The sequence below is a fragment of the Oncorhynchus nerka genome, linkage group LG28 (genome assembly GCF_034236695.1).
Source record: "Oncorhynchus nerka isolate Pitt River linkage group LG28, Oner_Uvic_2.0, whole genome shotgun sequence".
In the NCBI taxonomy this organism is placed as follows: Eukaryota; Metazoa; Chordata; class Actinopteri; order Salmoniformes; family Salmonidae; genus Oncorhynchus; species Oncorhynchus nerka.
Genome location: NC_088423.1, coordinates 46,559,206 through 46,580,595, shown reverse-complemented (window position 1 = coordinate 46,580,595; position 21,390 = coordinate 46,559,206). Strand labels below are relative to the sequence as shown.

At 45.8% G+C, this 21,390-nt stretch overlaps 1 protein-coding gene across 1 annotated transcript in view; it reads left to right on the top strand.

Moving 5' to 3' along the window:
* Positions 1 to 21,390, top strand: part of LOC115113315 (protein quaking-B-like) — a 102,885-nt gene that overhangs the window by 48,251 nt on the left and 33,244 nt on the right. Inside the window, exon 3 of the mRNA XM_065012854.1 lies at positions 3,552 to 3,668. Within this exon, the coding sequence (XP_064868926.1) occupies positions 3,552 to 3,668 (117 nt within the window). The remainder of the gene's footprint in view (positions 1 to 3,551; positions 3,669 to 21,390) is intronic.

Here is a 21,390-nt window from a genome sequence, read left to right as displayed (position 1 = left end):
TGTGTTTTGTTTCCTTGCCACGGTACTAATGAGGATTTGCGAAACTGGTATCATCCCGGCCCTACTGGAAGAGGGACGTGAGGGGTAGGGGGGCACCCTCCACAAAGACGATTCCTGTCTGAAGCACACTAACCCTACCAATGCTGATAACCTTCACACAAATCCCCTCTCTCACCTTGCCAGTCCCTCACCCAGATTTCACTTGACAAGATGGGAGATGGGATTCTAATTCTGCCCTTTTTTATTCTCCTCGTCTCAAAACACATGCACGCGCAGGGAAAGCACACACACAGACACACACACACACTACTGTCCTCTCAAAACACATGCACGCGCAGGGAAAGCACACACACAGACACACACACACTACTGTCCTCTCAAAACACATGCACGCGCAGGGAAAGCACACACACACACACACACTACTGTCCTCTCAAAACACATGCACGCGCAGGGAAAGCACACACACACACACACACACTACTGTCCTCTCAAAACACATGCACGCGCAGGGAAAGCACACACACAGACACACACACACTACTGTCCTCTCAAAACACATGCACACGCAGGGAAAGCACACACACAGACACACACACTACTGTCCTCTCAAAACACATGCACGCGCAGGGAAAGCACACACACAGACACACACACTACTGTCCTCTCAAAACACATGCACGCGCAGGGAAAGCACACACACAGACACACACACTACTGTCCTCTCAAAACACATGCACGTGCAGGGGAAGCACACACACAGACACACGCACACTACTGTCCTCTCAAAACACATGCATGCGCAGGGAAAGCACACACACAGACACACACACAGACACACACACTACTGTCCTCTCAAAACACATGCACGCGCACGGAAAGCACACACACAGACACACATACACTACTGTCCTCTCAAGACACATGCACGCGCAGGGAAAGCACACACACAGACACACACACTACTGTCCTCTCAAAACACATGCACGCGCAGGGAAAGCACACACACAGACACACACACTACTGTCCTCTCAAAACACATGCACGCGCAGGGAAAGCACACACACAGACACACACACTACTGTCCTCTCAAAACACATGCACGTGCAGGGGAAGCACATACACAGACACACACACAGACACACACACACTACTGTCCTCTCAAAACACATGCACGCGCAGGGAAAGCACACACACAGACACACACACTACTGTCCTCTCAAAACACATGCACGCGCAGGGGAAGCACACACACAAACACACACACTACTGTCCTCTCAAAACACATGCACACGCAGGGGAAGCACACACACACACACAGACACACACACTACTGTGTGATAGTCCAAAATATGTTTTTGAAACGTCGTAGGTCGGGAAAATACAGGGGGGGGGGGTCCAGTAGATGGTCATCGTGATGTTGAGGTTGATGGTGATCTTCATCATCTTCATGACAGTCAAGGTGTAAGAGAGAGAGAGAGAGAGAGCCTGCCTCGATGCGGAATCTTCTGGCAGCTGCGCCGATGGGTTTCTTCTGAATTGTAGGCTGAAAGGGATGGTTGTTCCGTGACTGGTGTCTCTGTATTGCACCGAACACGACGGCATCATGGTACAGGGAGACCTGCGTCAAGAGAGTGGAGATAACTCTGGCTTTTTGATTTACCTTCCCGGTGAATTTGAGCTGAGCTGTACTTGTGAAGATGAGGAAGTCCCGTGGTTTCTATGATTGTTCAGGCTCAAAAGGAACACATTTTTTTTCTTCCAGGAGACAAGAAAGCGTGATTGACTAGAAGGACACCGCTGACTGAGCTCTCGAGCACCGTCATGCAAAAACCTGTATAGCTCTGGGATGCCCAATCAAAGTGAGATTGTCTTAAATTGCAGGCATGGAGGATTATGCAGAAAGCTGTCTATGGAGTGACCTGTGTCTCTATGGAGTGACCTGTGTCTCTATGGAGTGACCTGTGTCTCTATGGAGTGACCTGTGCCTCTATGGAGTGACCTGTGTCTCTATGGAGTGACCTGTGTCTCTATGGAGTGACCTGTGCCTCTATGGAGTGACCTGTGTCTCTATGCTGAGATATTGTCTTTGTTATTTCTTCTCGTTGGAGAGAGTGGTGTGTGTATTGTGTATAGGGACATAGTGCATGGCAGAGCAGCAGAATGTGCCCTTTTCAACCATGCCAGGTGCAAACTCCTTACTTTGGCAGCTGACAAACGGCTAAAACAACTGGGCTTTCAGCGAGGTGCTGAAACACACAGAAAGGACAGCATGGGGTCTGTTTATTCTGTACACCTCAGTCCTTTAGAGGTTTGAAGGGTGAAACTGGAAGTTCCACAATGTTTGTAGGCATTTATTGTATATTCTGTACTTTCTTTCGGGTTGGTAGTCAAAGGTAAGCAAATAGTTCTTCTGCCGATGGACAGAATTTCCATAGCGAGGGAGAGACGAGAGGAAAAGGGGGGAGGGAGAGACGAGAGGAAATCCATTCATTATAATTAAAAACAAATACAATTTTATTTGTCACATGCGCCGAATACAACAGGTGTAGACTTGAACTGTTTTCTTTACCGTTATTTGCTTACTTATGAGCCCTTTCCCAACCATTCAGAGTTAAAAAGTATCAAATGTGCTAATAAAAATAGAAAAGAGTAACACTATAAATAACAATAACGAGGCTATATACAAGGAGTACCGCTCCCGAGTCCACATAATAATTCACATTTCCTGTTGCTGCGGGATTATTTTCCTGCTGTAGCAAACCGGCTCAAATTAAGATCTCACATCTGTATTGACATGAAGTGATCAGCGGAGATAATGGTGAATGCCAATCTTTAAAAACTTTCATTGTTCTCGCTCTGTTTCGTTTGAATCCAGTAGGTCTTGTTGCTATAAACTTGGCCAGTCAGTCAGTCCGTCTCTCTTGTCCTTTAAGGCCCAGGACCTGTCTGTGTGTCAGTCTCAGTCCCAGCTCATCGATATGCAGCAGCCCTCATGAGTCTTGACTGACAGGCAGTGTAAAGTCCAGTGAGGAGAGGAGCAGGGAGGAGCTGCTGATCGATGGGCGAAACGATTGCTGAGCCTTATCTTGTCAGCGTCGTCTGGTCGCAAGACACTCCCGATATCGGCTGCTTTTCAGCCGCCGCCGAGCGTCATTGTGTAAGAGCGCCAGGCGGGTGATGAGGGCGCGAGATTACAGCGAGGTGGGAGGGTCAAGCGAGGGGCTACCTCGTCTGCATCATCGCCTTGTTCTCTCGTTCTTTCTCTGTGTTTCCATATCTTTGTATCTGATCCCGCTCTCTTCTCAACATGTCAGGGTTGAGATAATCAGTTAACGTTTCCATTACAGATATGTTTCAACTGTCTACTATGTCCTCATACTTATCAATGATAAAGTGTCCTGTTGACGATGTTGAAGAACTGATCTGGTTCTAAGCCCAGGTTCTAATGTGTGTGTGTGTGTGTGTGTGTGTGTGTGTGTGTGTGTGTGTGTGTGTGTGTGTGTGTGTGTGTGTGTGTGTGTGTGTGTGTGTGTGTGTTTCTCTGGCAGTTTAACTTTGTGGGCCGTATCCTGGGACCACGGGGGCTGACAGCCAAGCAGCTGGAGGCAGAGACAGGATGTAAAATCATGGTGCGCGGAAAAGGCTCCATGAGGGACAAGAAGAAGGTAAGGCGAGCTAACACACACACACACACACACACAACCACACTCAAACACAACCACACACTTGTTTGGTCTTGGGGACCTAAAATGTATATCCATTTAAAATCCTATTTCCCCTAACCCCTAACCTTAAACCTATCCCTAACTTTAACCTAACTTTAACCCTAATTCTAACCCTTAACCTTAAAATGTCCCCACAAGGGAGAATTTTCTGGTTTTAATATCCTTGTGTGGATTTTTGGTGATTTCGGACCACCAGGAGGATGGAAGAACAAGACCACACACACACACACACACACACACACACACACACACACACACACACACACACACACACACAGGCACACAGGCACACAGGCACTATAAACTCACCCTCACACACAGATTGCTATTTACAAAGTAAAACCTTACTTTATTTTCTCTCGTTATCGATCATTTCAGCAATTGACCGCCCTAATCTCTTCGTCTTTTCTCAGATGCCTTCCATTGATACAGGCTCCAGTCATTGTGTAAAACTGGTAGAGTGTGTTTCCCTACTGTGTCCATGACCAGTACTACTACCCTCCAAGGGTGTGTCCACTAGTCTGCAGGGCCGTCTGAAGATCTCAGATATTTCCTCCTATTGGGAAACAACAATCATTCCCCCAAGCTGCACTGTCGCTCTGGGAGGGGCAGGTGTTCAAACATTGTCCTTGGCCTCAGATCTGTGGGGCTAGATGGGCCCCCAGTCCAGCCTGGCCCTGTCCCTGAAACGTGACCATGTTGGGGCGGTGTGATCTTCTAACCCTGGCCCCTATAGGATGGGAGAGGAGCACTGGGGAGGTGGTCTGGGACCAGGGGCTCCTCTTAGACATACATACGCACGGACACATAGACAAATACACACACACAGACACACACACACACACACACACACACAGACATTTATTTATTTCCCATCTTTCTCTTTTCGGAGAAAGGTCAGTTTTTTTGTTTCCACTGTATAAGCAGGGCCCTGCCTTCTATTTGGACAAGTGGTGTTAGTGGAGATGGTTATCTGAGCTCTTCCACATAGTCCCAGTGGGGGCGCTGGCAGAAAAAATAAAACAAGTGTCTCTGATATCCATGTTGTGGTCTCCTGCCCCCCCTCCACATCTGCTTCAGCTCACCGTCCTGCAGAAACCCAGCTCTATCTGCATCATATCTCCCACCACAGAGCGGGGCGAGGCTCTCTTTTTAGCCTAACCACTATGGTGTTAGTGATGAACTGTACGACAGAGTAAATCAAAAATACTGGTCTTTCTCGCATCATAAAGCACCGTCAATGACCCCCTCTTGCCCTTCCTCTGTTCGTCCATCTCTCCTGCTCCCAGTCTCTTTCAATGTCTCCCCCTCCTTCCCTCTCACTTGTTTAGTCTTCTGTCTTTTCTCTCCATCTCTCTTTCTCTCTCTCTCCATCTCTCTCTCTCTCTCTCTCTCCCTCTCTCTCACTCTCTCTCTCTCTCACTCTCTCCCCCACTCTCTCACCCTCTCTCTCTCTCTCTCTCTCTCTCTCTCTCTCTCTCTCTCACCCTTTCTCTCTCTCTCTCTCTCTCCCTCTCTCTCTCTCTCTCTCTCTCTCTCTCTCTCTCACCCTCTCTCTCTCTCTCTCTCTCTCACCCTTTCTCTCTCTCACTCTCTCCCCCTCTCTCTCACTCTCTCACCCTCTCTCTCTCTCTCTCTCTCACTCTCTCTCTCTCTCTCTCACTCTCTCCCCCTCTCTCTCACTCTCTCACTCTCTCTCTCTCTCTCCCCCTCTCTCTCACTCTCTCACCCTCTCTCTCTCTCTCTCTCTCTCTCTCTCTCTCTCTCTCACCCTTTCTCTCTCTCTCTCTCTCTCTCACCCTTTCTCTCTCTCTCTCTCTCTCCCCCTCTCTGTGACTGAAGGGCGTTGTTGTTGCAGTGGTTATCGGGTTCCTCGCTACCCGCACGTATTTTATTAGATGACCGAGCAGCGCAGACGCCGGTGTCCTTGTCCTCTGCGTACTGTCTCGTGCCACGTACACACTCCTTAAGAGAAACAAATGCCTGCCGACACAGATTGGGTCTTGTGGAATGCAGAAGGAGGTGTGGAAACACAGCACCACCACAGCAGCCAGCCAATAGATAACCATTGAGCAGGAGCGCTCTCACACTAACTCACATAGCCATAGGATGTGTGTTCGGAGCTCCAGTTCTAGAAGGGTTACGCGAAACTACACAAAACATTTATACGCCGTGTGGGGCTTTCTCAGTTACGACAGACAATCCTGCTATGTTCAAATTGAAAGTACCCAAGTTTAATTCTGAGAATAGGAATATAGCGATCGTTGGAGAGCTTGGTGTAAGGTCAGCCCTGGAAGTGGAGAGCTTGGTGTAAGGTCAGCCCTGGAAGTGGAGAGCTTGGTGTAAGGTCAGCCCTGGAAGTGGCGTGATGTTTGAGTCAAATGGTGGTACAGCAGGTGGTGTCTACAGCCTTAGAGTGGGCGGGGTCTCAGCAGCGCTGGGCAGTGATTGCCTCAGTGTGACAGACATTAGTGTTCTGTTGTGTGCTCTGATGCTGTGGGAAGGAGGCTCGCCAGGTTAGCTTAATGAATTGTGCGTCCATGACCAGTGGTGATAAAGGTAGCAGACTAGGACGGGGGCCAGATGAGGGCTGCACTGTCTGTCCCTGGCAGCAGTAGTGGCACTGCCGCCTCCTCATCCTTCTGCTGCTCCTGGCACCATAATCTGGTGTAAAATATCACAGATACATACACCTACTCTAAATGTTCTGTTTACCTCTCTCTCTCGCTCGCTCTCTCTCTCTCTCGCTCTCTGCTTTACACACGTACATGAGCACACAAACATAACCAACCACACAGGCCATTGTCCTTACAATAGCGTTCAGACAGACTCTGTCTTCAACTGTCCGAGGCCCTCTGGCTATTACAGTTATTATGACTATCAGAGTGGCTTCACACAGATCTACTCTACTCTAGTCCCATATCCACACTGCCTACTCAACTCGCACAGCACATCGCTTCCACAGTTGCTCCCCTTCTCTGAGATACTGTGTGTGTGTGGCTGTGTGTGCGTATCTCTCACTCACTCACTCACTCACTCACTCACTCACTCGATCTCTCTCTCTCTCTCTCTCTCTCTCTCTCTCTCTACATCTCTCTGAGAGTCTGGGAATGACTTTCCAAGTTGCTCTGTTAAAGCAACTCTGTGCATAGTTTACATACATATCAGTCTTGTTGTTTGTTGCATCAGTATTGCCACAGGTCTCCAAGCGACACTACAGTAGTTAACCGTGCAGCTAACCTTGAGCTCATTGCTTAGTGGTTTGAATTAGTGTGCTGAATCTTAAGGTTCCCCTTAATTACTGCCTCCTCGTGGCATATATTCTACCAGACAGCATGTCTGGCTCAGCAGGGACAATACACTGAGCAAACCAAAATTGGTTCTGTGAAAGTTCCTAGAACATTTGTTAGGTTGACACAAATGTTCTCATAAAACAAAAACTATCCAGTTGTGCTGATTATGCACGATTGTAAAAACATTCGCCTGTGGTTGCAAGAACATTCCCAGAGCACGTTCCTTCTGTTCTTTAAAGGTTCCCAGAATGTTTCATTGGGTTGTGGGAACAGTCTGGTGGTGAATACAAAAGATCTGTTCTCAAAACACAGAAAATGTCCACAAAAACTTTACAATGGTTCTATTAGGTTGGAAAAATATGTTGCAAGAAGATTCCCAGAACACTTTATTAAAATGTTTTTTTAGAAGTTCCTAAGACATTTCATTAGGTTGTAGGAAAATAGTGGGGATATACAGTATACACTCAGTTGCCAGTCTATTAGGTACACCCATCTAGTACCGGGTCGGGCCCCGTTTGCCTCCAGAACAGCCTAAATTCTTCGGGGCATGGGTGTACAAGGTGTCGGAAACATTCCACAATAATGTTGGTCCATGACATCAAGCAGTTGTTGCAGATTGGACAGCGTTATATTCACGCTGCGAACAGCCCATTACATCTCATCCCAAAGATGCTCTATTGGATTTGGTCAGCAACAATGTTCAGATAAGCTGTGACGTTCAATCGTTGCTCAATTGGTATCAAGTGACCTGACGTGTGCCAGGAAAACATTCCCCACACCAGTACACCACCACCACCAGCCTGTACCTCTGACACCAGGCAGGATGGGTCCATGGACTCGTACTGCTTAAGCCAAATTCTGACTCTGCCATCAGCATGACACGACAGGAACCGTGATTAGTTGGACCAGGCAATGTTTTTTCCACTCCTCAATTGTCCAGTGTTGGTGATCGCGTGCCCACTGGAGCAGCTTCTTCTTGTTTTTAGCTGAGTGGAACCCGGTGTGGCAGTCTGCTGCAATAGCCCATCCATGACAAGGTTTGATGAGTTGTGCGTTCCCGAGATGCCGGTCTGCACACCACTGTTGTACTGCACCATTATTTGTCTGTCTGTGACCCGCCTGTTAGCTTGCATGATTCTAGCTATTGTCCTTCGACCTCTCTCTTCCGACTGAATGTCTCTCTTCCGACTGAATGTTTTTTATTTGTCGCATCATTCTCGATACACCCGAGACACTGTCGTGCGTGAAAAGCCCAAGACGGCAGTCGTTTCTGAACTGCTGGATCCAACGTGCCTGGTACCAACGTGCCTGGTACCAACGTGCCTGGTACCAACGGTCGTGCCAAGCTCAAAATCGCTTAGGTCACTCGTTTTGCCCATTTTAGCGTTCAATTGAACAGTAATTGAATGCCTTGATGTCTGTCTGCTTGCTTTATATAACATGCCAAGGCCATGTGGGGTGGTGTACCTAATAAACTGGCCACTGAGTGTACACAATAGGACAGATTTTGATGACATTCTTCCCATAATGATAATGTGTTATCTTACTGTTAAGTTAATTGCACAACAGTCCATGTAGCAACAGATATGGCGATTAACTGGAATCACATAAACATTTACCGTACAAACATATTTTTACCATATTTTGTTGATAGTCACAAACAGGGATTGAATCTGGGAGTTTATAAGCATTATCCCTGGAATGAATCCATTGCGTCATTGGGATGGGACTAACAAAAAGATAACGTTGTTGACAGCTTATCTCTGACTTCCAAGTCGTGGTCTTTGTCTTTGCAATGGAGAGGGTAAGTGAATCTAGAAAAATAGGTATGCTTTATTATTTCTTACTCTATCAGTCCTCTCTATATACTGTAATGTTGGGATGTTTTGACTTTTGTTTTCCCCAAAAACTTGACTTCAAAAATCATGTTAAGTCATTGCCTTGTCCATTGCGGTTAGGTCCACATGCAGTGCCTTCAGAAAGTATTCACACCCCTTGACTTTTTCCACATTTTGTTGTGTTACAAAGTGGGATTAAAATGGATTTCATTGTCATTTTATGTCAATGATCTACACAAAATGGTGTGTAACGTCAAAGAAAAATTCTAGTATATATATATTTTTTTTACATGAATATATCTTGATTACATGTTAGAATTACCTTTGTCAGCAATTACAGCTGTGAGCCTTTCTGGGTAAGTCTCTAATAGCTTTCTATCCCTGGATTGAGCAACATTTGCGCATTTTACTTTTCTGAATTATTCAAACTCTGTCAAATTGGTTGTTGATCATTGATAGACAACCATTTTCAGGTTTTTCCATAGATCTTCAAGTAGATTTAAGTCAACACTGTAACTCATCCACTCAGGAACATTCACGGTCTTCTTGGTAAGCAACTCCAGTGTATATTTGACCTTGTGTTTTAGGTTATTGTCCTGCTGAAAGGTGAATTCATCTCAAAGTGTCTGGTGGAAAGCAGGCTGACCCAGGCTTTCCTCTAGGATTTTCCCTGTGCTTAGATCCATCCCGTTTCTTTTTTATCCTGAAAAATGTCCCAGTCCTTAACGATTACAAGCCCACCCATAACATGATGCAGCCACCACTATACTTGAAAATATGGAGGGTGGTACTCAGTAATGTGTTGTATTGGATTTGCCCCAAAATAACACTTTTTATTCAGGACAGAAAGTGAATTGCTTTGCCACGTTTTTCTTTGCAATATTACTTTAGTGCCTTGTTGCAAACAGGATGCATGTTTTGGTAATATTTTTATTCTGTACAGGCTTCCTTCTTTTCACTCTGTAAATTCAACAATGTTGTTGATCCATTCTCAGTTTTCTCCTATCAGAGCCTTTAAACTCTGTAACTGTTTTAAAGTCACCATTGGCCTCATTGTGAAATCCCTGCGTGGTTTCTTTCCTCTCCGGCAACTGAGTTAGGAAGGACGCCTGTATCCTTGTAGTGACTAGGTGTATTGATACGCCTTCCAAAGTATAATAATAGCTTCACCATGCTCAAAGGGATATTCAATGTCTGCTCTTTTTATTTTTACCAATTTACCAATTATTGGTGCCCTTCTTTGCAAGGCATTGATAACCTCCCTGGTCTTTGTGGTTGAATCTGTTTGAAATTCACTGCTCGACTGAAGGACCTTACAGATCATTTTATGTGTGGGGTACAAAGATGAGGTAGTCATTCAAAAATCGTGTTAAACACAATTATTACACACAGAGGGAGTCCATGCAACTTATTATGTTACTTGTTAAGCAAATTATTACTCCTGAATTTATTTAGGCTTGCCATAACAAAGCGGTCAAATACTTATTTACTCAATTAATTTGTCAAAATTTCTAAAAACACTAATCCACTTGGACGTCATGGGGTATTGAGTGTAGGCTAGTAACAAAACAAATATAAATGTCATCCATTTTAAATTCAGTCTGTAACAAGGAGTGTGAATACATTCTGAAAAGCACTGTTGATGTGCATATATATATATATATATACTAAGACATACACTGAGCGTACAAAACATTAGGAACACCTGCCCTTTCCAAGACATAGACTGACCAGGTGAATCCAGGTGCAAGCTATGATCCCATCCATTCGTGTAGATTGTGGGGAGGAGACAGGTTAAAGAAGGATTTTTAAGCCTTGAGACATGGATTGTGTATGTGTGCCATTTAGTGGGTGAGTGAGAAAGACAAAGGATTTAAGTGCCTTTGAACGGGTGTATGGTAGTAGGTGCCAGGCGCACCGGTTGAATGTGTCAAGAACTGCAATGCTGCTTGGGTTTTACGCACAGCAGTTTCCCGTGTGTATCAAGAATGGTCCACCACCCGAAGGACATCCAGCCAATGTGGCACAACTGTGGGAATCATTTGAGTCAACAGGGGCCAGCATCCCTGTGGAACGCTTTCGAGACCTTGTAGTCCGACGAATTGAGGCTGTTCTGAGGGCAAACGGGGATACAACTCAATATTAGGAATGTGTGTTTCTAATGTTTTGTACACTCAGTGTATAGCCATAGTTTGGATCATAATTGGAGAATTTCAGTACGAAGGGAAATCCACTAGAAACATTAGGATCCTGTTGGCGCAACAGACTACAAGGCTTGCAGATCACAGGTTCAAATCTGCTTGACGACCATTCTTTAAAAAAGCTATAGCAATGTTTGGACAATACCCTCATAAAATATAATGATGTAAGAACATGGAGATGCCATTTCTTTAGAAGTTTGGCAACTTCATATAATAATGTCACATTACACGTCAACATTGGCAGAACATTGCAGCAATGCTTTCAGAACTACTTCCGTTTATCGTCGGAAGTGTGTTTTTAGAGCAATTCTGTATCGTCATGACATAACCTTACAAAACTTGACAATCGTCTCGCAGGAATGTTTGTTGTCATACAGTAGGCGTTAGTAGTAATATCTCCAACATTAACGGAATATTCCAGGGAGTTTTTTACATTTGTATTAATAACTCCAGGTAATGTAATCAGAACCGCCATGTCATAATGTCACAACTATAAAAAGCAAAGAAGAGCTGCTGTAATCTAGGAGCTCACATGCAATACTTCTAATAGCCAACGTTTCGACAGCCAAGCTGTCTTCACACTGTAACTTTATGAGTCCATTGGAGGAATGTTCCCTGCTTGTTGTTAAGAGTGTTTTTGAGTAACATATCCAGCAGCGTTAGCAGAACGTTCCTGCAATGTTTCGTCGTAACCACTTCTCTTGCTCCAACATCTTGTCTAAGAACATCACCGGAACGTGTTATTACATGCCCAGGCAACCTCGTAAAAACGCGATTGAAATGTTTGTGGGGGCGTTATCGTCCTAATGTTAGCTTCAAACCTAACTAGAACATCGTGGGAATGTTGGCTAATGTTCCAGGTTTGCTGGGCTGTTTGTTGTTATCAATATACACCCTTGGAATGTTCTCTATTCTATTCTCTTGGGTATTATTCCTACGCTTGTGGAAGGCGGCCCTTGTGTTCTCCCGCTCCACAAAGGTGGTGATCCCTGCGATCTTAATGATTATCATCTCAAAATGTTCACGTTTAGCGATAACATTTGAATTCTCAGCTGCAGCCTTTTTTTAGAGGGATAATGCATTCTGAATGCTCACCAGTCAGGCTTTAGACCAGGCCACAGCACCATCTCGGCTGCCTCTCTAGTCATAAATTACACAGTTAATGCGCTAGACAGGAAACGGCACTGCGCTGCCCTTCGTATTGATCTGTCGAAAGCATTCGATACGGTTGATCACGCACTCCTGCTGCGGAGGCTATCCAAAATTGGTGACCTTAATTCATCAATCTAGTACAACGGAGGAGCGAAAACCCACAGACACTCGGCCCTTCGTGGAATGAGGTTTGACACGTGGTCCAGACCAAGCGGCCTGCGGCTGGTTAAAAATGACCTGCACAACAAAAGTCAATGTACATCTGCTGATGGAGTTCAGTTTAAAGGAGTGCCACAAGGCTCAATACTAGTCCCTTTACTGTTCACTATTTACATAAATGATTTGTCCCTAAATAATAATAATAACTGGTACCTACATCTCTATGTGGATGACACAGTTATTTATTCCCGTGCTCCCTCAGTGCAGCAGGAATCGCCCAATGATCTTAAATGTTGTTTAATCCAAGTTTATGTTGTTCTCCAGGTCTTGTGAAATTGACCCTAAAGATCTGTGTCGCTGCACCTTGAAGGGGGCCCAAATAGAGCAAGTCCCTCTTAATTATTTAGGTATTTGGACTGATGATGAGCTGTCTTTTAAAACACACATTGAAAAACGAACAAAGAAGCTGACAATTTAGATCGGTTTCCTCTATAGAAATAAATCTTGCCTTACTTTAGAACCAGGAGGAAGATTGTTCAAGCGTTGCTCATCCCAGTACTTGACTATGGTGATATCATCTACATGCACGCAGCAGCCTCTGTTTTGAAACCTTTAGATTCAATCTATCACACAGCCCTGCGTTTTATCATTGGAGAAAATGTTTGTACACGTCATTGCCTTTGATATACTGCTGTTGGCTGGGAGTCTGACTACCAGAAGGGCCCAACATGGGCTGCTATTTGTTTATAAAGCAGTTCTCCAGAAACTCCCTAACTACCTCAACTCACTTCTTAATTGGAAATCCAGCCACCACCCGACTCGCTCTCAAGACTGTCTGGTTCTAGAAGTCTCCACGGAGTCCGGGAAGATTGGCTTTAGTTATTGTGTCCCTAGTGCATGGTATAACCTGCAGGCCACTTTGAGGCTTGACTCTCTGGTCTCGAAGGAATGTGGTGAAGGAGAACTGCATGTTTTTGATGTGATATTAGGTGTGTTGAAATTGTGAATTGATAGTGTTGTTTTGATACTGATTATGTTGGTTTGTTGTTCCCAGGGCAGTCTTGAAAATGAGACCCTGGTCTCAATGCGTTTCCCCCGGTTAAGTAAAAGGCAACAAATAAAATACATATTTAAAAAAAATAAAAAAAAAAGATTGGTTGTTAGGCTTGTACAGGATCTTAATTTGACCACTCAGTTGCAGGATACATTGTCCTGCCTGGTGTATTCAAGGTTTTAAAATGCTTCTGAAGTTGTCATTTCCACTTTAAAATGTCAGACTTGATTTGCTCTAACGGAAAATGGATCAAAAATGTCCATTAATTAATAATCCACATAGTAATTCACACTTCCTGTTGCTGCAGGATTATTTATAAAATGGAGAACCTATACCTGGGTAGGGTGTCTCGGATGAAATGTCCACTAATGTTAGCAGAACGTTCCAGCAATGTTTTCTCAGAGCCAATTTGAATTCAACCCGGACATGATTTGCTGAAGAATGTTTAAGGAATGTTATTCAAGCAATCATGCCATAACGTCACACTATAACTTTGCGAGAGCGTTGTGGGAATGTTCCCTGCTTGTTGTCATGGGTCGTTTTGAATAACATTTCCATCAACATTAGCAGAACGTTCCGATAATGTTTTTCTCAGAACCATTTCTATTTGCTCTCACATTTTGTTGCGGTAGAGTGTTCTACAAACATTACTGGTCCGTTGTGTTATTACGTTACCTGGAAACCGAATGAGAACATTTGGAGAATGTTCTGCGGTTGGCTGATAAAGATGTTGCGCTCAACATTTTTTGTGAACGTTAGGAGGACATTCCAAGGATATTTCATTTTTAAAAAATTCTGGGAAAAAAAACAAATGTTGTTATTAGGATATTAGCATGTCTGATGTTAGATCAAACCCTAACTATAACTTCATGGGAATCTAATGTTCTTGGGATGTTTCCAGTTTGCTGGGTAGGGACAAAAGTCGAGTTAGTTTAAGCTTCGAAAGGATGAAAATACATGTGTTGTTTTGTTTGCCTTTCCATAGAGAAGTAAACTGCTATGTACACATCCTATGCGCACGGACTTTCATCTGTCAACACACTTTTATGAGCCAACTGGTAATGTGTGTTTGCATCTGTGTGTTTGTGTACATTCTGTGTGCGTGCATCGTATGGGAGTGTGTGTGTGTGTGTGTGTGTGTGTGTGTGTGTGTGTGTGTGTGTGTGTGTGTGTGTGTGTGTGTGTGTGTGTGTGTGTGTGTGTGTGTGTACATTCTGCATGTGGACGGTTGGTGTGTGTGTGTACATTCGGCATGTGGACGGTTGGTGTGTGTGTGTGTGTGTGTACATTCTGCATGTGGACGGTTGGTGTGTGTGTGTACATTCTGCATGTGGACGGTTGGTGTGTGGGTGTGTGTACATTCTGCATGTGGACGGTGTGTGTGTGTATCGTATGGGAGTGTGTGTGTGTGTATCGTATGGGAGTGTGTGTGTGTGTATCGTATGGGAGTGTGTGTGCGGGTATCGTATGGGAGTGTGTGTGTGTGTGGGGGTATCGTATGGGAGTGTGTGTGGGGGGGTATCGTATGGGAGTGAGTGTGTGTGTGGGTATCGTATGGGAGTGTGTGTGGGTATCGTATGGGAGTGTGTGTGGCTATCGTATGGGAGTGTGTGTGTGTGTGTGTGTGTGTGTGTGTGTGTGTGTGTGTGTGTGTGTGTGTGTGTGTGTGTGTGTGTGTGTGTGTGTGTGTGTGTGTGGGTATCGTATGGGGAGAGGTAGGGGGGTATAATCCTTATTGCGGACAGAGTTCCGGTTCTGTGCTGGAATGTTGCAAACGAGAGTGCTGGAACAATAGCCACACAGCCTGACCCTGGATGTGTCGTTCCTCATAAATCCTTTGACAAGGAGCCTTTTTACACAATCAAGAAGTCGTCTGGATTTCAGGAAACATCACATTCTTATGCTCCTAACATTATACCCTCAACCTCATATCCCTGCCCAGTGTGTGCGCGCGTTTCTCTGATTGGACTCTACATTGACATTGTAGTTGGGCTCCCCGAGTGGCGCGGTGGTCAAAGGCACGGCGTCTCAATGCTAAAAGCGTCACTACGGACCTGGTTCGATTCCAGGTGTTGTGTTACAACCAGCCGTGATTGGGAGTCCCATAGGGCGGCGTACAATTGGCCCAGTGTCATCCGGGTTAGGGTTGGCCGGGGTAGGTTGTCATTGTAAATAAGAAGTTGTTCCTAACTGACTTGCCTAGTTAAATGAAAAAAGAAAATGGCCATTTAGCAGACGCTCATATCCAGAGAGAGAGATAGAGAGAGAGATGGTGTAGAAGAATGTTCCGTCTTAAAAGCTTTCAACAGTAGCAGGTTGAACCAGCCTGACTGAGCCATGTATCCGGAGTTGTACATTCCTTTTCCTTTTGAAGAAAACCCACTGCCTTTAAACCGTTGACACTGTTACACTGACATGAGGAGCCCAGTCTCTGTTAATCTCTCTTCTCGTTTCTCCGCCCTCACTTTCCCCGACTATTACAGATGCCGCCACTCACTGCAATAGCTCTTTGATTCAGAGTGGAGGTGTTTCATCTTGACAAGCCTTTCTGTATAGTACACTCCCTCATTGTGAAACTAGAGACCCGTCTTTACATCTCATTATTCGACAGCAACCTCAGCGGGTCATCAGAAACCGGGTCTTCAACCTAGCTTCCTTTTGCGCCTGCTGTGTTCGGTTTCTTCACAGTGACTCACTGACGGAAATAAATTATTAGGAACGGTGCCAAGAAGAGATAAATAATGGAATGGCTTTTAGCTGTTCACATGCCAGTGTGCGCGCACGCACGCGCACGCGCACACACACACACACACACACACACACACACACACACACACCTAGTCACATAGTCATATGCACGCTCACACACACACACACACACACACACACACACACACACACACACACACACACACACACACCTAGTCACATAGTCATATGCACGCTCACACACACAGGCACATACACACACACTCGCACTTGCACACGCACACGTTTTAAAGCTAGGATATACCCACCAACCCACCTTCCTAAGTAGCCTGTACCACCCTCTAAGTTCCCATAGACCCCCGCCCACCTCCCTCCTCAGTTCCCCTGTCTCCACTCTGCCCAATTAGTCTTCCTTTGTTCTGTCATATTGGCCCGCGCTACTGTGTTCTCCCGCACTGTTCTTTTGTGGGGCTGACTGATTCCTTCAGGGGAGGCATTATTGCCTGGGTTAGGATTACAAAAGAGCTGGCCCATGGATTTATGGTAATTAATTATGTTCCTGGTCCGTGGCAGTGGTGAGAGAGAGAGCGAGAGAGAGAGCGAGAGAGAGAGCAGAGAGCAGAGAGGCAGAGAGCGGGCAGAGAGGGAAGAGAGCGGGCAGATAGGGAAGAGAGCGGGCAGAGAGGGAGAGAGCGGGCAGAGAGGGAGAGAGCGGGCAGAGAGGGAGAGAGCGGGCAGAGAGGGAGAGAGCGGGCAGAGAGATGCAGAGAGAGAGAGGGCAGAGAGAGAGAGGGCAGAGAGAGAGAGAGAGAGAGGGCAGAGAGAGAGAGGGCAGAGAGATGCAGATAGCCAGAGAGAGGGCAGAGAGATGCAGATAGCCAGAGAGAGGGCAGAGAGAGAGAGGGGGCAGAGAGAGACAGAGAGGCAGAGAGAGGGCAGAGAGACAGAGAGAGGGCAGAGAGACAGAGAGAGGGCAGAGAGACAGAGAGAGGAGAGAGAGACAGAGAGAGACAGAGAGAGACGGAGAGAGACGGAGAGAGACAGAGCGAGAGACAGAGAGAGGGCAGATGTTTTTTCATACTGGTGTGTGTGTGCGTGTGTGTGCGTGTGCGCGTGTTGAGCCGACTTCCACCGGACTTCTGATGTACCCCGTGTCAGATCCAACCCCGCCCCCCTCCACATATACACACACATCCGTCCACCCCTCTGAACCTCTTTTGGTAGTGTTGCTCGGGCTTTTCCTGGATGTTATTGATGGTGTGTTTGTGGGTGGGCTGGTCTGTGACAGCTAGACGCTGGGGATCCATTTTTTTGGTGCTTGTAATAGGAGATAAATCAAGTCGGGAGAGAGTAGATACCCAGGGAATATGAGGAGGAAATCTTATCAATATCGTCATTGTACGGTGTATTTGCTCTCGGTTGAGATGGATTCCTAGATAATCACATAATATGTGGTTGATGTTTAGTTGGGTGTTCATGATTGTGGTTTGAACTATGGTCATCCAAGCATTCGAAACCTTCGGAGTGTGTTGAGAATGACTACGCATGCCATAATTTGCCGGCCAGCGGGTTACAAGAAGCCTATCACACTTTCTAATATAAAGCCCCCGCCACAGGGTCTTTCTGACAACACATTATCCACACATGTCATTTCAAATAAGTGATTTTCGGTAAGAGCCATTGGATTCCTGAATCACGGCACAAAATACAGGGGCAGTGGGACCCAATCACCGACCGCAAGTCATCAATTTCCCATTTGTAGCTACAGTGAGAAAAATGATTTGTTGTATCAATCAGATCGTGATTTTTCATTTTGGGAAAATCACGAGGGGTGGGGGGCACCAAGTATGAGCAGAGAAGGGAGGAGGAGGGGATGAGCAAATGTTTTACTAGACACCTCTTTCTTCTGACAAAGACACTTAGAGGGTCTTTCATCTTTCCTTCTCTGTTTCCATACTTTCCCCTGTTTAAAAGGTGGGAGATGAAAAGCTGTAGTCATGGCAATGGACTTTATCGGCATACAGCCCCACCCCTGTCTCGTCAGAGCTCCCTCCCTTTCTTTAAACAGTGGCATCTTTAATTCACGTGTAAATCAAAGCATTTTGACACCTCTCATTTCCGGGGGAAATTTATAGTATGTACAGGCACTGTTGCTACTGAGCTGAGAAACAAGGTGGCGTCAGGTTAGATTTCGATTGAAACATTTTAGTGGATACTTGTTCATATACTTCCACCCGAATACCATACTCCAAAATACCGCTGAACTAACTTGATGAGATCGAAAAGACAAATCTGATTAACAAACCAAATCGAGGTCCTTTCTTTGTTCCTGTCGGCTCACACACGGCGCCCCGGGAGTCTCTCACACGTCAGACACACTTCAGACATGTCTGTGTTCAGAGAACCGTTTGTGTCAGGCTGCATGCTTCATCCCAGTTCATCAGAGAAACAACCTTGATCTGATATTGCTCTCTCTCTCTCTCTCTCTCTCTCTCTCTCTGTCTCTCTCTTTCTCTTTCTCTTTCTCTTTCTCTCTCTCTTCTTTCTCTCTCTCTTTCTCTCTCTCTCTTTTTTTCTCTCTCTCTCTCGTTTTCTCCCTCTCTCTCTATCTCTCTTTTTCTCTCTCTCTCTCTCTCTCTCTCTCTCTCTCTCTCTATTCTGCAACTGTATTCTGCGACTGTGTACTCTCTGTTTAGTGCCAAATAGCATTCTAGTTTGCTCTGTTTTTTTGTTGTAAATTCTTTCCAATGTGTTTTCTCATGATTTGGTTGGGTTTAATTGTGTTGCTGTCCTGGGGCTCTGAGTGGTCTGTTTGTGTTTGTGAACAGAGCCCCAGGACCAGCTTGCTTAGGGGGCTCTTCTCCAGGTTAATTTCTCTGTAGGTGATGGTTTTGTTATGGAAGGTTTGGGAATCGCTTCCTTTCAGGTGGTTTTAGAATTTAACGTTTTTCTCTCTCTCTGTCTGTCTCTGTCTCTCCCCCTCTCTCCCCCCTCCCCCTCTCTCCCTCCCTCCCTCCCTCTCTCTCTCTCTCTCTCTCTCTCTCTCTCTGTCTGTCTCTGTCTCTCCCCCTCTCTCCCCCTCCCCTCTCTCCCTCCCTCCCTCTCTCTCTCTCTCTGTCTGTCTCTTTCTCTCCCCCTCTCTTCCCCTCCCCCTCTCTCTCTCCCCCTCCTCTCTCTCTCTCTCTCTCTCTCTCTCTCTCTCTCTCTCTCTCTCTCTGTCTGTCTGTCTGTCTGTCTCTGTCTCTCTTTCTCCCCCCTCCCTCTCCCCCCTCCCTCCCCCCTCTGTCTCTGTCTCTGTCTCTCTCTCTGTCTCTCTGTCTCTGTCTCTGTCTCTGTCTATGTCTCGTCTCTGTCTCTGTCTCTCTCTCTCTCTCTCTCTCTCTCTCTCTCTCTCTCTCTCTCTCTCTCTCTCTCTCTCTGACTCAGGTATACAAGCCTTCTTTGTATAGGAACGCCACCTTTGATGTCATGTACTGTGTGTCCTGTCTTCCGCTGCGTTGTCATGGATTTTAGGCAGATCAAAGTGGAGTCTGTTTGGGATACGCCGTGTTTTTGTTTGTTTCCCATGTTTCTTCTCCGTTCGGTAACGGGCGGTTGCTGTTCGTTCTGGAGTGTTGGGCTGGCGAGGAAGCAGAGAAGGAAATGTTTGTTTCCCATGTTTCTTCTCCTCCGTTCGGTAACGGGCGGTTGCTGTTCGTTCTGGAGTGTTGGGCTGGCGAGGAAGCAGAGAAGGAAATGTTTGTTTCCCATGTTTCTTCTCCTCCGTTCGGTAACGGGCGGTTGCTGTTCGTTCTGGAGTGTTGGGCTGGTGAGGAAGCAGAGAAGGAAATGTTTGTTTCCCATGTTTCTTCTCCTCCGTTCGGTAACGGGCGGTTGCTGTTCGTTCTGGAGTGTTGGGCTGGCGAGGAAGCAGAGAAGGAAATGTTTGTTTCCATGTTTCTTCTCCTCCGTTCGGTAACGGGCGGTTGCTGTTCGTTCTGGAGTGTTGGGCTGGCGAGGAAGCAGAGAAGGAAATGTTTGTTTCCCATGTTTCTTCTCCTCCGTTCGGTAACGGGCGGTTGCTGTTCGTTCTGGAGTGTTGGGCTGGCGAGGAAGCAGAGAAGGAAATGTTTGTTTCCCATGTTTCTTCTCCTCCGTTCGGTAACGGGCGGTTGCTGTTCGTTCTGGAGTGTTGGGCTGGCGAGGAAGCAGAGAAGGAAATGTCGGAGTTGTATTGTGACATTTGATGCTAATATTGAGGCTGGAATTCAATGGAACCCCACTCACACGCACTTCTTGTTTTAAAAGCTGGAAGCATATTTATGTTAGTATTTATGGAAGTCGTTTTTTAACTATAGCTGAAATGATGCTGAGACTTTCCTTCACCAGAGGAAAGGAGCCGCTGCGTTTGATACAATCATTCGGGTTCCATTGCGCTGAAGCCCTGAGACTCAGCAGTGCTGCAGGTCCGTAGAGTAAAGAGGGGAAATGATGGAGAGTGAAAAGCCGCCAGTGATGTTGCGTAACCTCCTGGCTGTCTCCAGTTTAACCTGTGGTTTGACCCAGACAGTCCTTTTTTAGTCACGTGGAGCCACTGCGGGTAACACTGGCTATTGTTTTGCCTCGTTCTCAACAGATTAGCTTTATTGAATAAAGGAAAACGAGAGGGAAACCGTTCCACTCTCAGTGAGGTCTCGTGAAGAATGTGGGGAGTTCAACGAGTCCGTGGATCTTACATGCCTCCCTGACATGGAGGATTTACTTTGGGATTTCTAGAACTCTTCTGGCAGTGGTACATGTCATGAAAACCATGCCTATGGAGAGGTGTTTGTTATCATATGATATTTTGGAGTGAGTAAATTTGCCCATACATGCAATACTGACATAAATCATTGGTCGTTGATCATATTTGACCACTGACCCCCATCAAAACGTATATGGGGCCTGTTTCTGCCGACATGTGCATATTACCTCAGTTACCTCAACTAACTTGTGCCCCCTCACATTGACTCTGTACCGGTACCCCCTGTATATAGCCTCGCTACTGTTATTTTACTACTGCTCTTTAATTATTATTTTTTTACATTTTCAAATGTTTTACTTATCTATTTTTTTTACTTGGCACATATTGTTCTTAAAACTGCATTGTCGGTTAAGGGCTCGTAAGTAAGCATTTCACTGTAACGTCTACACCTGTTGTATTTGGCGCATGTCACAAATACAATTTGCTTTGATTCCCAGACACAGATTAAGCCTAGTCCTGGACTAAAAAGCTCT